Source organism: Myotis yumanensis, unplaced genomic scaffold (assembly GCF_028538775.1).
Source record: "Myotis yumanensis isolate MYYU_CA2020_CCGP unplaced genomic scaffold, mMyoYum1.0.hap1 SCAF_2, whole genome shotgun sequence".
Classification (NCBI taxonomy): domain Eukaryota; kingdom Metazoa; phylum Chordata; class Mammalia; order Chiroptera; family Vespertilionidae; genus Myotis; species Myotis yumanensis.
In genome coordinates this window covers 30,937,827-30,954,531 of record NW_027223753.1, presented here as the reverse complement: position 1 = coordinate 30,954,531, position 16,705 = coordinate 30,937,827, and the positions used below count along the sequence as shown (strand labels likewise).

General features: G+C 37.3%; 1 protein-coding gene across 18 annotated transcripts in view; it reads right to left on the bottom strand.

Annotated features, from left to right (window-relative positions):
• The window catches only part of SCMH1 (Scm polycomb group protein homolog 1), a 130,979-nt gene that overhangs the window by 46,041 nt on the left and 68,233 nt on the right, over window positions 1-16,705 (bottom strand). For 14 of the 18 annotated variants that reach the window (XM_070405029.1, XM_070405014.1, XM_070405011.1 and 11 more), the window contains 2 exons: window positions 10,396-10,484; window positions 3,019-3,262 (listed from right to left, as the gene is read on the bottom strand). The exons of 2 other annotated variants lie outside the window; for them this stretch is intronic. In XM_070405029.1, coding sequence (XP_070261130.1) covers window positions 3,019-3,262; window positions 10,396-10,484 — 333 coding nt within the window. Of the gene's footprint in view, window positions 1-3,018; window positions 3,263-10,395; window positions 10,485-16,075; window positions 16,122-16,705 lie in introns of all 18 variants that reach the window. 2 more of the 18 variants (XM_070405024.1, XM_070405028.1) reach the window with 1 other exon arrangement.

Below are 16,705 nucleotides of genomic sequence, written 5' to 3'. Positions count from 1 at the left end.
AAAAAAACCTCAGGCCTCCACTCATCTGTTCCCTCTGCTAGCTAGAACTCTTTCTTTCCCTCTTCATTCTTCAGGTTTCAGTTTAGATACTTCATTTGGAAGCCTTCCCTAACCTTCAACTTCCAATCCTTCAATTTAGGTTTAGGGGCCCTTTTGAACTTTATTATCATAAAGTTGCAATTCTCTGTCTAGATGCTCACAAAACTGTAAATTCTAAAGGCAGAATCCCCATCAAATGATCCAATGACCAGCCCTTAGTCGTGACTTATTGGAACTTGACTTGTTAGAACTTAAATGGCTGGCTGGCTGAGGGAAATCAGACAGTCCATCAGTTAACCTATGTGCTGGAACCTACAGGTTAGCCCTGGTTGTGTTATTCTTGCCTCTACCTTTGTTTTTTCTTGCGTAGATTTGGATTATGGTTTAACTAACCCTCTTTCTGACCCAGAATCCCAAAGTGTTAAAGTGTGTGTGTTTTTATGTAGTTTTACAACAGGAAGAGACCATCCATAATATAAGGGAAACACTTTTTATATGTTTCATCACAGGAAAAAAAGGAAGACACATTCTGACATTTGTTTTTAAGCATCAAATTCTTAACTCTCCAGACCAGGGTAATACTCCTGCACATCAACCACAGCCATGAGTCAGATTTAGTTTTCTCTCTGTACAATGCCACAGGTAAAAAGGGTAGACTGAAGGGTAAACGAGGCCTGGCTGACCATCTACTCCAACAGGTATGCTCAGCACTTCTATTGGACTCCTACATTTGTGACAGCATATAGAGAGCAGCCAGACCCAGCTTACACTATATGAAGTCACACAAGTCTGATGTATAATCCAGAATGCGATAGATTTATAATAAAAATATAAGTATGAAGTAGCTTGCATCTCATGTTCTCTTACTGTTGTAAAATCACTTAGGAAGCTAAACTAAAATATGAAACTGGCTTGCCCAGCTTGAAATCAGAGCAAGGGATGTTAAGTGGATTACTATGAGAGCTAAAGGCCTAATTAGCATTAATGACTATGCCAAATGCACTGAACTTTGTATTTGGTTTCTTAAATTTAAAAAGTAATGCATAGCTCTGTTTTCAATTTTAAGTCACAGAAACAAAAAGTGATGAGCTAAGAAAATAAAAAAGGTTCTGCCTTTTATAACCAAATACCCTGGATTAGTTGCAAACTTGGTATTTGCTATCCATCAAGGTTGGCTTGGCCCTAGGAGTTTAGGAGCTAAAAAGGATCTGGCCTAGCAAAGGAGAAACAGCTGGCATGCAGGAGTCCTCTTAGAGGGGCAGAGCCCTCTATGAGTAGAGGGCAGGACTAGGTGGTAGATGAGGTGAGGGATCTGAAATCAAGTAGGAGACGGTCACAGGCGTCACTGTTACTCATCCCCAAGATCAGAAAACTATACAGCATTACAGGGATGGAGGGGCCCTTAGGGATCATCTAGTTCAGGGGTAGGGGACCTTTTTTCTATCAAGGGCAATTTGGATATTTATAACATTATTTGATTAATATAATTCACTTAATTTAAATTTATGTTGCTATGAAAAAAGCTCCTAGATTTATTGAATTTCGAGTCCCGCCTGGGGTTGCCTTGGCAGGGCCAGACCAAATGATTTTGCGGGCCTTATACAGCCCAAGTGCAGACTGGACATTACCCACCCGATCTAGTTCAACCTCTCACATTTTGGAATGATTTGCTCTAATCCTAGTTGGGATTAGACCCAAGTTCAATACTCTGACATTGCTTCTTTCTTATTTCATATCAGGAATCTGGAAGCCAAAATCCAGAATCTCAATGAAGCTTTAAGGAGAGCCCAGAGGAGAATGGGGAGAGTAGAGGAGAGATGTGTGAAGGCAATATGGCTCAAAGTGACGGCCTTGACAGCTGGTCCTACTGAAAGATCTCCAAGGCCTCCCCCTCTAGACTGGGATATCAACAAAATCAAGTCACTTAATCCTCTGAACTTCGCTTTTCTCATAAATAAAATATATCTGAAAATAATTATTTCTAGTTCAGAGTTACCAGGAAGATAAAATGAAATAACGTGTTTAAAAGAATATTAAATATTGGTATTTTTTCCTACTTAGTGCAAGCAAGAAACAACCTCATTACTTTCCATTTTTTTCACATTTACACACTAATGACCAGAAGGTAAAAAAGAAGGAAGTGATGGTACAACTAGAGAGAGAACAGGCTTACACATACAAAAAACATCTTGTTTTGTGAAATGAATTGAGTAACCACATTTTTTCCACATTGCATCACTTGCTCCTTAGCCAGGACACTGAGATGGCTGAAGTTCTGCTATTTCTGAAAGTTACATTACAGAACCTACTGAGGGTCTGGGGTGGGGAAGGAGGGAGTGTTGGAGGAAACAACCTGGCACTGGAATGACTGAAGGACATGGTATGAAAATGCCAATTGGAAGGTCTTTCTCTACCTTCTGAGCCTGGTCATCTCTGTTAAAAATCTAAGGTCTCCAGAGATACACAGAATTGGAGAGGAAAACAGTCAGCAAATTCCTCTGGAGGCAGCAACCACATAGTGAGTCATGTTGCTTATCAGCATGGTGTGTAGTCAGAAAGGAATGCATGTCCAGCAATTCTTAGACACAAAGACTCAGCTCTTTTGGCTCCTTAGAACTGCCTAACTGCTGTAAGAGATTTATTGATCAACATAACAGAGTTCTCTAGGCAAGAAAGTGAGAAAATAAACCTGAATATAGCCCGGATCAATAAGGCTTATCCTGTTTTAGTCTCAAGTAAACAAAAATGGCTCCACTACCACTTCCAAGGCACTTCTCTTCTTGCTGCTTCCACGCCTACTTTCATTTGACATTTTATTCCTATTGTTGCTAATTACTCTCAGGTAGACTTTGTGTGGGTTTTTTTTACCTCTTCCTACAGTGAGGTTTATTGGTGGAGAAACACTAACCATGAGAGATCTAGGTAATCTCCATCATCAATTTGGGTCCTGATTTCAAGAGCTCAAAGATGGGCCTTTACCTTTAGTGCCAGGAGGCTGTAGGTTGTCTCCAGTCAAGGAACACCAGCCTACAGGGAAGATGTCCCGGGAGTCGAAGCGGCACCAGTAGTCAAAGGCCCCTCGCCACCCATCAAAAGTGACAAGCACCTCTGAGCCCCGCACCTCCCCTATAGTGGCTGGGCAAATGAAATGAGGGTTCTTCCTGTCCACAGCTTCTAGCTTCATTCCCATTTTGAAGAAGTTGTGGGAAGGCGATGGTGGTTCCTAGATGAGAAACAGAAATATATAGACCTAGACACAAAGAGAGAGGCTATGTACGCCAAAAGACTGCTACCTCATTTGGATGATTAAAAAGGGACTGCTATGTAAGATTTAAAATGAAGATTTAGTCTTCCTTGAAATGAATTTCAAAAAATACCAAATATCTGTAACCCTAACACTGTGACGTTTTGCTTCAATATTTTTTAAGAAAGTAAAATGTAACAGGTAAAGTTGAACCCCCTTTTGTGCCCTTCCCCTATCACACTCCCCATGCATGTACATATCCATTTACATATTTTAAATTTTATATAAATAGTATTAACTGTACATATTCTATAAGTTGTTTTTTTGTTCAACATGTTTTTGAAATTTATCCAGTTCATTTTAACTGCTAATAAACCAAGATATTATATGTATATATCACAATTTATTTATTCTTTTGATGGACATTTAAGGTTTTTCCAGCTGTTCAAAAGGTTTTTAAAAAAATATATTTTCTTATTTTTATTGATCTCAGAGAGGAAGGGAGAGGGAGAGATAGAAACATTAATGATGAGAGAGAATCATTGATTGGCTGCCTCTTGCACACTCCCTACTGGGGATCAAGCCCGAAACCCAGGCATGTGCCCTTAACTGGATCGAACCTGGGACCTTTCAGTCTGCAGACTGATGCTCTATCCATTGAGCCAAACCAGCCAGGCTGTTCAAAAGTTTTAATGACCATTCTTGCACTTGTTCCTTTGTACACATGTGGGAAGGTTTCTTTAGGATATATACCTAGGAGTAAAACTGCATTATAGGATAAATATACACGTCTTCTACTTTATTAAATATTGCTAAATTGCCTTCCAAAGTGGTTTTAACATTGTATATTCTAGCAGTCTTGTCTTCTCTTCCCTTCTCTCTCTCTCTCTCTTTCATGATAATTCACAATGTTATTGCTTAAAGTTCACAAAGAAGTGTTGTACATTCTATTCTGTTACCTTGGCTTTACTGTTTGATCCTACACCAATAACAGTCTCATTAAATGGATATCTAGAAGAAAAAAATCCCCTTATTTTGTCATTCTTCAATATTGTTTTGGCTATTCTTTCTCCTTGATCTTTTTATGTTTATTTTTTAACTTTTATTGTTGACACTATTGCAGATGTCTCCCAGTTGCCCCCTCTTTGCTCTTTGGCCCTCACCACATTGTTGTCTGTGTCTGTGGGCTATGCATATACCAGTTGTACCGGTTAATAATTCAGATTTTGTAATCAAAGAAAACATGATAATTTCAAGAGAAACATCAAAAGTGCTTTATTCAAAGTAATGTCCATCGCTAGCTACACATTTCCGTATCTTTCAAGTAATTTGTGGATACTGTACCAATAGAACTTTTCTTGTTTTGAGGCAAATCATTCAGAGACCCAATTTTCCACTTCTTTGTACGTTTTGAAGTGCTGCTCAGAAAGTGCATGTGCCATCGATCAGAACAAGTGGTAATCTGAAGGAGCAAGGTCTGGTGAATATAGCGGGTGGGTTAATACTTCCCAGGCAAAATCTTTTAACATGTCTTTAACTGGTTTTGAAGTGTGTGATGGTGTGTCATCATGAAGCAAAATTACTTTGCTGTGTCTTCTGGAACATTCTGGTGGTTTCATGATCAAAGTGTGGTTCAAATTGATTATTTGTTGTCGGTAGCGATCAGTATTAACGGTTTCACCTGGTTTTAGAAGCTCATAATGCACCACACCTTCCTGATCCCACCAAACACAGACATTGTCTTCTTTCCGAAGCGATTTGGCCTTGCAGTCGATGTTGATGGTTGACCTGGATCAAGCCATGATTTTGTGCATTTGGGATTCTCAAAATAAATCCACTTTTCATGGCCAATCACAATTGGATGCAAAAAAGATTTTCTTTTGTGCCGTTGAAGCAACATTTTACTGATGACTTTTCAGTTTTCCATTTGTCTTTTATTCAGTTGATGTGGCACCCATTTTCCTTCTTTTAAAATCTTTCCCATTGCTTGTAAATGATCGGAAATTGTTTGCTGCGCAACATTTAATCTTTCTGCAAGTTGTTTTTGAGTTTGACATGCATCTTTAATGCTTGTAATTGTTGGTCTTCAAACTTTTTTGGTTGACCTGGACGTTCTTTGTCTTTCACATTGAAATCATCACTTTTAAAGCATTTAAACCAGCGTTCACAAGTATCTTGAGATGGAGCATGTTCACCATAAGCTTCCTGAAGTATACGATAACTTTCAGCAGCACTTTTCTTTAAAATAATGAATTATAACTTCCCGCAAATGCTTTTTTTTTTTTTGGCATGAAATTCGACATTTTTAAGTGTAAAAATATCTATGATGTTAACACCTTCAGCAAATTTGACATATGAAGTTTTGAAGCTTGCTGTCAATACAAAATAGCATACATATCAAACTGCATATATATCAACATATGTGTAACTTCAGCTATTGAAAAAAATCCGCATTATTAACCAGTACACCTAGTATATGTTCTCTGGCTCTTCTCTTCACCTTTTGTATAAATTTTAGAATCAGCTTTTCAAGTTCCACATAAAAACCCTATTTGGATTTTGACTGGAATCCCAATGAATTTATAGATTAATTTGGGAAAAAGTAACTTTTGTATATTTAATATTGAACCCTCCCATCTATGAACATGATAGCATTTTCCATTGGTTAAGTATTCTTTAATATAGATTTCTTCTTTAATATACATTTTTAAATTTACTCTATAAAAACTCTTGCTTTTTACTAACATTTTCTAGATGCATTGTAACTTTATTGCTATAATAAATTATATCTTTTAAAATTTTTATTTTCAAACCAATTGTTAAGAATGCAACTGATTTTTACAAATTGATCAACTAATTTAATTCAGATTAGCTTATGATGACTGATAGGCTAATATTTTTTGTCTGCTTAATTTATCAATTATTCAGAGATATGTATTAAATTAGCCACTAGTGATTGTGGATTTTCCAATTTTTCCATGTAATTCTGTCAAATTTTGCTTTATATACTTTGAGGCTGTGTTCTTTTTTTTTTTTTTTTTTTTCTTTTTTTTTTTTTTTTTTTGAGGCTGTGTTTTTTAGGAGCATACATATTTATAACTTTCATTTTCGTGGTAAACTGTACTTTTTTTTGGTTTTGTTTTGTTAATCCTCACCAGAGGATTTTTCCCATTGCTTTTCAGAGAGAGTGGAAAGAAGAAGGGAGGCAGGGAGGGGGGTAGAGAGAAAGAGAGAGAGAGAGAAAGGGACAGAGACATCAAATGGTTGCCTCCTGCATGAGCCCAGACCAGGATTGAGAAGAGAACCTGCAATGCAGGTATATGTCCTGTGCCCTTGACGGGGAATCAAACCTGAAATTCTTCGGTGTGTGGACCGATGCTCCAACCACTGAGCAACACCGGCCATGGCTGAACTGCACTTTTAAAAATCATTAGATAATGACCTCTAAATGCTTTTTAGCCTCAAAGTCTCCTTTGTCTGATTTCAGTATAGTTAACACCAGCTTTTTAAAAATATATATTTTTATTGATTTTTATAGAGAAAGGGAGAAGGAGAGAGAGAGAAACATCTTTGATTGGCTGCCTACTGCATGCTCCCCACTGGGGATCAAGCCTGCAACCAGGAGAGTGCCTTGACTGGTAATCAAACTGGCAACCTTTCTGAACACAGGATGACACCCAACTGAGCCACACTGGCCAGGGCAACACCAGCTTTATTTTGATAATGATTTGCCTGGTATATCTTTTATATTCTTTTACTTTCAACATTTTGAGGCATCTTTTATCAGGATCTTTTGTAAATAGCATGTAGATTTAAAAACAATCTAATCTGTTAGACTAAATTGATGAGTTTAAGCTCATTTCTTGTGATAACTGATATATTTAAATTTATTGTATTTCCTAGAGTTCTATTTTACTTGATTTTTAAGTTTCTTTTTTCCCTTTACAATTGACTGAATTTTCTTCCCTTCCCCGCCTCATTGATTCAGATGTTAACCATTCTATTTATAATCTTTCAGTGGCTCTCCTTAAGACTATAACTGTATAGTTGACATAAGTCAGTCTAAAACTCATCTTTATCTCTGGTCACATCACAAAAACCTTAGAATATTTTAATTATTCCTGAGTTAACAGTGTTTGATAATTTAGTTTCACATTGTTATGCTGAGAATTAATCACTTTTGTTATTATAATTGGTTTTAAATAATTATAGGCAATGCTTGATTAGCTTTACCCACATTACCCAGTCTTTTCTCACCACTATTTCTTGCATCTCATTTCTTCCTTTCTGGGTTCAATGATCTTCCTGAAATATATTCTTCAGTTGTTCTTTCAGTAGATATGTTGGCATCTACTTACATTAGTTTGAAAATGTCTTCATTTTATATTCATTCTGAAATAATACTCTAACTAGATATAAAATTCTAGATGGACAACTTTTTTTCCTAAGAACTTTGGAGATATTATCCTATTATCTTTGTTTTGAACTGCTGCTGTCAAGAAATGTGCTGTCGGCCTAAGTGCAATCCTTTTGAAGGAATTCTGTGTGAGTACTTGCTCAGATCGTTTCTTTTGACTTTAGTTATACCATGATTTTTTAAAAATGGTTCTGAATCTTTATTGTTGAAAGTATTACATAGGTTCTCCTTTCCCCCATAAACCTCTTATACCATGATGTTTTAAGCTGTATATTTGCCTTTACTATACATTCTGGAAAATTCCGTCATTATCTTTGCAAATATTGGTTCTTTTCTATTCTTTCTAGTTACTATTTCTGGATTTCATATTCAACATTAATGGACCTTCTAATATTATTGTTTTTGTCTCTTCTCTTTAATATTTCCATTTCTTTATTTGTGCTGCATTCTGAGGAAATTCCTTACATGTCTTTCAGTTAATTCTCTTTTATCTATGTCTATGTTGCTTATATACCTATAATTAACTTTCACTTTTAATGGTTAAGTTTCATTTACAGATGTTCAATTTTTTTCTCAAATCTGTCTTTGAAAAATAGGGTTTTATACTTTTATCATTTAAAAAAGTTCCTCTCTTTGCCCTGGCCAATGTGTACATTGGCCCATGCTCCGAAGTTATCAAGGGTATACCTGGGTTGCAGGTTTGAACCCCGAACTGGTCAGGAGGATGTGGGAGGTAACCAATTGATGTGTTTTCTCCCATAGATGTTTCTCTTTCTCTCGCCCTCCTCTTCCCCTTCCTTCACCTCCTCTCTCCCTTCCTTCCTCCCTCACTTCCACTCTCTCGGAAAAACCAATGGAAAAAATATCCTCAGGTGAGGATTAACAACAACCACAAAATAATAAAATTTCTTCTTTTCATTCTTTAATCATTTTCAAAAATTGAATTTATAATCTCTATCTATCTGATATTTCTATTCTGAAAGTCCTTGGGGTTATAGTCGTACTGTTTGTTGTGTCTACTAATGTCCCACCATGTTGGATTTATTTTGAGAGTTTTTGAGAGCTCTGTAATTCTGAAGGGAGTACTCATTTTCACTGGTACTTCACTTTGGGAACTTCTATGACATCTGGGTTGAAAGCAACCAAACTCTCTAGAGAGGTTTTGGGTTTGCTTCTGCTGGGCACTCAGAAATATCTCCATACAACTCTGGAGTTTCTAGACAATACAGGTACCATATCTGAACCCTGGATTTCCATGAGGGAAAGACTGTTTTATCAAGGAGATGACTCCATTGCTGCCCCTACCCAGAGCCCAGGCAGAGACTCTCCTCATCAATGTAACAGTCTTTCACTAAGGAGTAAACATTTGAGGTATTTGATCTGGTTTTATATATGCAGTCTCGGGTCCATTCCTGGCTTGCTTGGGCCCAAGGCCTCATCTTCTATCCTACTGTGGCTGGTAAAAGACAAGATTATTGGAAAGCTCCTTAAAATACCTGCAGGTTTAGTGCATGCACTTAACACTCGAGTTTTCCTCCTTCATTTTAGCCTCTGGAGAGTTTTCTTTCTTTTTTATTCTCACCTGAGGATATTTTCCCATTGAGTTTTAGAGAGAGTGGAAGAGAGAGGGAAAGACAGAGAGAAATCTCAGTGTGAGAGAAACACATCGATTGGTTGCCTCCTGCACATGCCTTGACCAGGGCCCGGGCGAGAGAGGAGCCTGCAACCGAGGTACATGCTCTAGACCAGAATCAAACCTGGGACCCTTTGGTCCGTAGGCCAATGCTCTATCCACTGAGCCAAACCAGCTAGGGCGAGTTTTCTTCCTTTTTAGTAAGCTCAACAAAGCATTTAAAAGAATAGTTGTTGCCCCCACCAAACATTTTGAGTTATTCTGTAGTGAAAGGATTTTTAAGTTGCCCAGTACACTATATATATTCTGGAAGCCAGAGTGCTTTAGGGTTTAGACTTTAATAGCAGCACAGGCAACACTAATTCAGTTTCCTTTATAACTCTATAACCTCATTAAAGATAAAGAATTCAACTGAGAGCAGACTGAGTGCCTCATCCCTGGAGAAATAAGGAAAAATGAATATGGGTTATTGATCCCTTTTCCACCACTTATTAGCCATATGATCTTGGGCAAGTTCCTTATTCAAAAGTATTTGTTTCCTTAACTACTAAGTGGAAATAATATTTGTTTCAGAAAGTTAAGTGTGGGCATTAAGTCAGATAGTGTATATAAACTCCAAACATACTATAGGCACTCAAAATTGTCTCCTTTCTTTCTCTGTTTAGTATAAGAACTTTATGGAACTCCAAGATTTATAACAAGAACAGCTCCTCTAGATTTATATCACATTTTATATACTTTACTACTAAACACATTTTAACTTAACTATCCTGTAAGTTAGACAGAATCCCACTTTATACATGAAATCAAAAGGACATAGGTTATTGGTAGAGCTGGGACCCAAAAACCAATAATCATAATTTATAGTCTATATTTATAATTAGCCTCTGGGGATAGTTGCTGCTTCATAAGGTACTAAACAATCCTTCTGCTGAATTAGTTTCTGAGAAGGCATCCTCAGGCCATAAGTATAATGTAGATATCAGAGGCTAAGTAATTGAAAAAATATAAGCATATGACCTTAAGCAATTTAGAGTTGGTGATATCTGAGGGACACCATACCTTGTGGAAAATCCTGACGGGAGCCATTTCAGCTCCATTTAGTGTCTTCAAAAGGAACATGGGCCAAGAGGAGGCATTCAACCGAAATCCTGCAGCAAACATAATAGGCAACAGATAAAAAATTTGTTTCAAAGGAAATGGCAATATCAAGTTTTCCCTTTGGAATCCACCTAGTCTATGTTACAGAATCATAGACTGTTAGGAAAGGACTTAAAGGTTAAATAGAGGAAATGCCTCATCAGACAGATGAGAAAATGAGGCACATAGAGGGAATGTAACTTGCCCAACTGTAATGTTGCAAAGCAAGTAGTGGAACAAAGTCCCCAACCAAGTCGCCTGACTACAAAACAAGTATTACAGATTCATAGCACCTAAAAAGTTTTCCTTGAAAAATCTAAAATAGATGTGAGATAAAATTAACAAATACTTAGAAAACAGTAGAGTGTGAAAGTTCTTCTTAATCATCTCTTAAGAAACCAAATATGTCAACTGATAAGCCCAATATACAAGTAAATCTTTTTAGTTTATTTCAATATAAACTAACTCACTATTTTTCTCTTTCTCTCATTCTTTGGTGTGTGCGCTCTCTCACTTCTCTTTCACACACATACACACCAAGTACAAAACACTTTTTGATCTTCAATTTTACTTAACCAACGAAGGATCAGGCAATGATGAAGGTGAAAGGGATCATCCTGTCCAAAGATATTCATTTTACAAAAAAAGTAAAAAGCCTAGAGAAGTTAATTGTCCATTGTCATTCAGAAAGGAAAAGTCAATAAGAATGTACCATTTAATTAATTAATTATAAAAATAAGATCATTATTGTAGTTAGGTCTTCCAGTTAGTGGAAAGAAGTTCCAAGTACTTCTTCCAATTTGGCTTCAACTCTCTCCTGAGATACCGAAATCTAGTGCTTTTTTCATAGCCTCCCAATCTACCTCAGTTTTCCCATTTCTGACAAAAGAACAGAGGCTGCACCAAAGCTGCAGAGCTGGAAATTACAATAGAATCTGATATTTTTGAACTCTTTATTGTGGGTCAGACATCGTGCCAATCACTTTCCACTGACCATCTAATCCTCAAGGCAACCCAGTGAGGTAGATATTATCTTCATTTTATAGATGAGAAAAGATATATAAAGTAAACTGATGAAGATTTCTAAGTGAGCAAATGACAAAGACAGGATTGAAACCCAGACAATCTGACCCTTGAGCCCATACTATACTCTTAACCACTATGTTCAACAGTGTGTAGATAAAATGAAAAAGGAAGAATCAGCTTTTGGGATTAAAATTAAATTATTGGTGAAGAAGCAAGAAGGGAGAAGAAAATAGAACTAATAAGATTTACCACCCTATATCTTTTAAACTTTTAGTCTCAAAGCTGGCTAGGCTAAGCCAAGCCTCTAAGGCCGGAAGATAACTTGGGGTAGCTCAATTACACCAACAATGGCGACAGCAATATGGATGCTCCTATCACTTAATCTAAAACTACTATCACTTTTTTGGCTTGTCTAGCTTCCCTCCCTGCCCCCGCGCCCCCTTTTGGAAAAAAATCCCATCCTAATTCTATGTAATTTGTTGAGAATGTCTGTCGCATGGCTCTCTCTGCCTAACTGTGGAATGGAAAATAATGCCATTCAAGAGCATTAGATTCCCCTAGACCAGGGGTGGGGAACATTTGGTCTGGCCTTGCCAAGGCAACCACAGGGGGGACTTGAAGTTCAGTAAATCTAGGAGCTTTTTTTCATAGCAGCATAAATTTATGTTAAGGGAATTATGTTATAAATATCCAAATAGCCCTTGGCAGCAAAATGGTTCCCCATCCCTTCCCTAGACCGAGTGTGCATGTATTTACCAAGCTGGGTCAACTGTTTTCTGATATGATATGCATATTGGAGGAGAGTCTTTCTCCAAGATCATGGCTAGACAGAGTTTGTAGATTTGGCATTGCTACATGGAGAATAGAACTGAGAATAAAGCCAAGGTAAAGCAAATGATGGAGAGACATGAGAGTGTTTAAAGCCCTGTGTTCAGACATATTCAATACCAGGCCTTAGACTTCTCCATTATATGAATCTGTAATTCCTGTCCCCTCCTTTCACTTGGTTTGAGCTGGGTTTTTTCACTCATAGCCCAAAGAATCTTGACTACTACTCTTCCTTTATCATGGTTAAAAGAAAAAAATTTAAATTTCTGAAGAAATTCAAGTTCAGGCCCAGTCTATGTGTGGGGAAAACAACCTCAGTGGGTTATTCTAAAGATTAATACATGTAAAGGTCTTAAAATTCTGCCTGGTATATACTAAATGTTAGACAAATGCTGTCTATTATTTATAATATTATAGATTAAAAGACTGAGGTCAGAGAAATTAAGTAAAATATCTAAGGTTATAATTTTAATAAATACAATATTCAAGAGACAGGATTTAAACCCAACTCCTCTGTCTCCAGAGCCTTCATTATTAATCATCACATTAATATCTTCAAATATTTCATCATTCAATTTTTCCATACTACCTCTCTAGATAAAAATAATTGAAGTCATAAGTTTGTGAAAGCAGGAAAAAGAAAAATGACAATTTGAAGGTCTCAAGTTAAACAATGGCCTGGGTGCTTGCAAGGTGGGTACCTCAGTGCCTGATCATTTCATAATCCCCGCTTTTCTCCTGTCAAATAATGACTGCCAATTTACATGTCCAGCCTAAACCTCATGCCAGTATTTACAACTGCTTTATTCTATAACTCTACCTGAAATCCAAAAGTGCTTGAATTTTTATTTTTTTTATCCTCACCCGAGGATATTTTTTCCATTGATTTTTAGAGAGTGGAATAGAGAGGGAGAAACAAGAGAGAAACAAAACACCAAAGTGAGAGAGACGCATCGATTGATTGCCTCCTGCATGCCCCAGATGAGAACCCGGAGCCTACAACCGAGGTATGTGGCCTTGATTAGAATCAAACCCGGGACCCTTTAGTCCACAGGCCAACACTCTATCCACTAAGCCAAACCGGCTAAGGCAAAAACAGAACCCTTGACTTTGCTACTCCCTCCAAACTTGTTCCTTTCCTCGTTCTCTCATCTCATCTCAGTTAATGCACTACTTATTAAACCCAGGTGCTCAGACCAAAAAGCCTACACTAAGTCACTCTTGATTCCTCCCTTGCTATTACCTCTCAAATACAATTAATTAGCAAGTCTTGATGGCTCTTTCATCTCATGTATCCTAAATCAAATAATTTCTCACCATTATATATTCTCACTCACTACTAATCACCCTAACTTAAGTCACAGTCAGATTTTGCAGACTACTGCAAGAGCTTTGTAACAGACTCCCCGCTTCCACTTTTGCCTCCTACTGTGTTTTCCACTTAGCAGCCAGAATATGTTTATGTATTTTAAAATATAAATCAGATCACACTTTTATGCTCACACCCCATAATACAAAATAAATCTAAAATCTTTATGTATGTTAACAAGATTTACATAATCTGGAACTTGCTTACTTCTTATAACTCATTTCCTATCACTCCTCTGTCCTCCACGCACTGGCCTTTCTATTTCTCAAACGTACCAAGCTTCATCCCTCTGCCACGAAAACCCTTCCCTTTCCTCAAATCTTTAACAATTAGTAGTTGCTGAAATCTCAGCTCCTCAGAGAGGCATTCCTAGACTACCCTATCTAAAATAGCCTTCTAAATCCCACTCCCTTCTATTTATCCTTAACTCTTATCATTGCCTGAATTTTTCTTTATTTTCCCTTGTAATGTGTATGCATTTTCCAACTGGAATATAAGCTCAATAAGAGTTTTATTGAACAAAGAAGAAAATCTCCACTTATTAAATGGGTGCCAGGAATTAATGAATGCTATAAAAATCACGTGTGGCACAGTTTATTAATGATCTGGGAGGTGAGGCTATGGAAACTCAAGGTTAAAAGTAAAGGTAAAGCAACTTATCAGTAGCCACATAACTAAGCTAGTAAGTGGCTGAGTGAATTTTACAAAGCCAGGTCTCTAATTCTAAACCTAGGCATGCTGCAAGTGTTATGTGCTTACCTTAAAAATACTGACATGGAACCAGTTATAAAAGCTTCCAGGTGCTCACCAGATGGTGAGGCTACTAAATATGTTAGGGTCCAGCTGTTTAAACTTAACAGCGTCTTCTTGAAGCTCTGGACTTAAATGCAGAGCAACAGGTCCAGAATCTAATCATAGTTCATGCCCTCTGGTGGCAGGTAACAGAACAGCACTCATACCAGAAACCACCTGTTATGGGCCCTACTCTCCACCCCACTACTGTCCTATATAATAATTCTAAGCTTTGTGAAGTTATTAGACATATGGCTGTCAAGATGATTCCATGACACTCCCAACTCATTCTCTCCTCCCAGAGGAGTTTTACATACATGTACAGAAATATGTCACTCACTGTACAACCTCGAACAACTCATTTCTCTTTTCTTATTTCTGTAGTTGTCAGAGGAGGATACTGAGTTAAAGCAGTGCTTCCAAACTGAGGTTTGGTGACCTATCTCCATGCTACCCCAAGACTGAGAGAAACAAGAAGTGGAACTGGGAGATGTTGAATAAACTGTCTTTTCTTAGGAAGAAGTGATTGTACTTGGGAAGGATTGTTAAGGTTCCTTTTACCTCTGATAGGACTCTATCACCATTTTGCTGCTACATTCCCATATACAGATTCAAACACAAGTTAATTCAGGTTAATTTCATTGGAGGTGGGGGTTATGACTAATCTTGAGATAGTCATAGGTATAGATGGTCTGGCATTACCCAATGCCAGGGGTTTTGCTACAGAAAAAAAAAAAGTTCAGTAAATATTATAAAAATTAACTTTATAAATAAGCATTTAAGCCACCATGGTTAAGTTACTTCACTCTAAAATTTTGTTTTTGTCCCGCCACCCTCTACATTTCTATAAAGAGTTCAAATTTCTATGACCAGAAAATGAGATATGCATCTTAAAAATTCCCTTTTCTATTGACAGGCCCTGGAGACTACTTAGCAAATGAGAAGGCTGATCAGTGACAGAAACATACAAAGGGTTCAAGTCAATGTACCACAAATACACCAGAGCACATGATCAAGTTTGCTGAGCAGGGAGTTTGTACTAGGATCCTGACATACTTGGCTAGTGGTCTCACAGAGGCCAGCTTCTGCTTTAAATCAACGACTATCAAACTTGGACACTGGGATCCCCTGGGGAGCATTAAAGAATACATCAGAATCTCCCCCAGGCATTCTGACTTAACTGCTCTAAGGCCTACATACTGAGTTCCCTAATTGATTCTAACTGGCAGCCAAGTTTGAGAACTAGTGATCCAGACGGATCTAATTAGAAGAAACAATCATACTCTTGAGTAGTAAAAGAGATCAGTAAAACAAGGGTATGTGAGGAAAAGGTTGGCAGCATTGAGATAACTTCACCGGTGAATTATTCTACCTTCCCATTTTCCCCCCTAGAGGACTCTGCAAGGGAGTAATGATTGTTCCTATGTGAACAGAACACACGCACACGCACGCACACATACACACACCATACAAGACTTTAATGGTGAAGAATGCTCTTCTAGAACAATGCTTCCCAAATATAGACAGACCAATTGCATTAGAGTCTCGGGAGAGCCATTTACCATGCAGAATCCCAAGCCCCATTACCTAGAGATTCTGATTCAGCAACTCTGGGGAGAGGTCCAGAGGAGGCCTGGGGAACATGAACACACACACATATATATATGTATAATTACATACATAATTTATTCAAAACTTTTTATTTTGAAAAATTTTAAACCTAGAGAAAAATAGCAAAACCAGTATATGAACAACTATGCATCTTTCACCTAGATTCAATAACTAACATTTCACCACATTTTGTTTCCATATATCTACACACACTTTTTCCTTTGGACTATGTGAAAGTTAGAGACATCATGAGACTTCACCCCAAATATGTCAGTACATTTGTCCTCAGAACAAAGACATTCTCCTTTAATGCTGCAATATTACCATACCCAAGAACTTTAATATTCTTATGTTCCCCAAAATGTTTATAACTGTTTAATTTTTTTTTAAATACAGGGTCCAATAAAGAATCACATATTGCATTTGGTTGTCATGTTTCTTTAGACACCATCAATGTACAATAGCTTTGTTCTTTTGTTTTTCATGAAGATTCTGGGCTAATTATTTTACCGAATATCCCACAATTTGGAATTTTTTGGATTGTTTCCTTACAATTACATTGATGCTAAACAGTTTTAACATAGATACTATACAAGTAATGTTGAG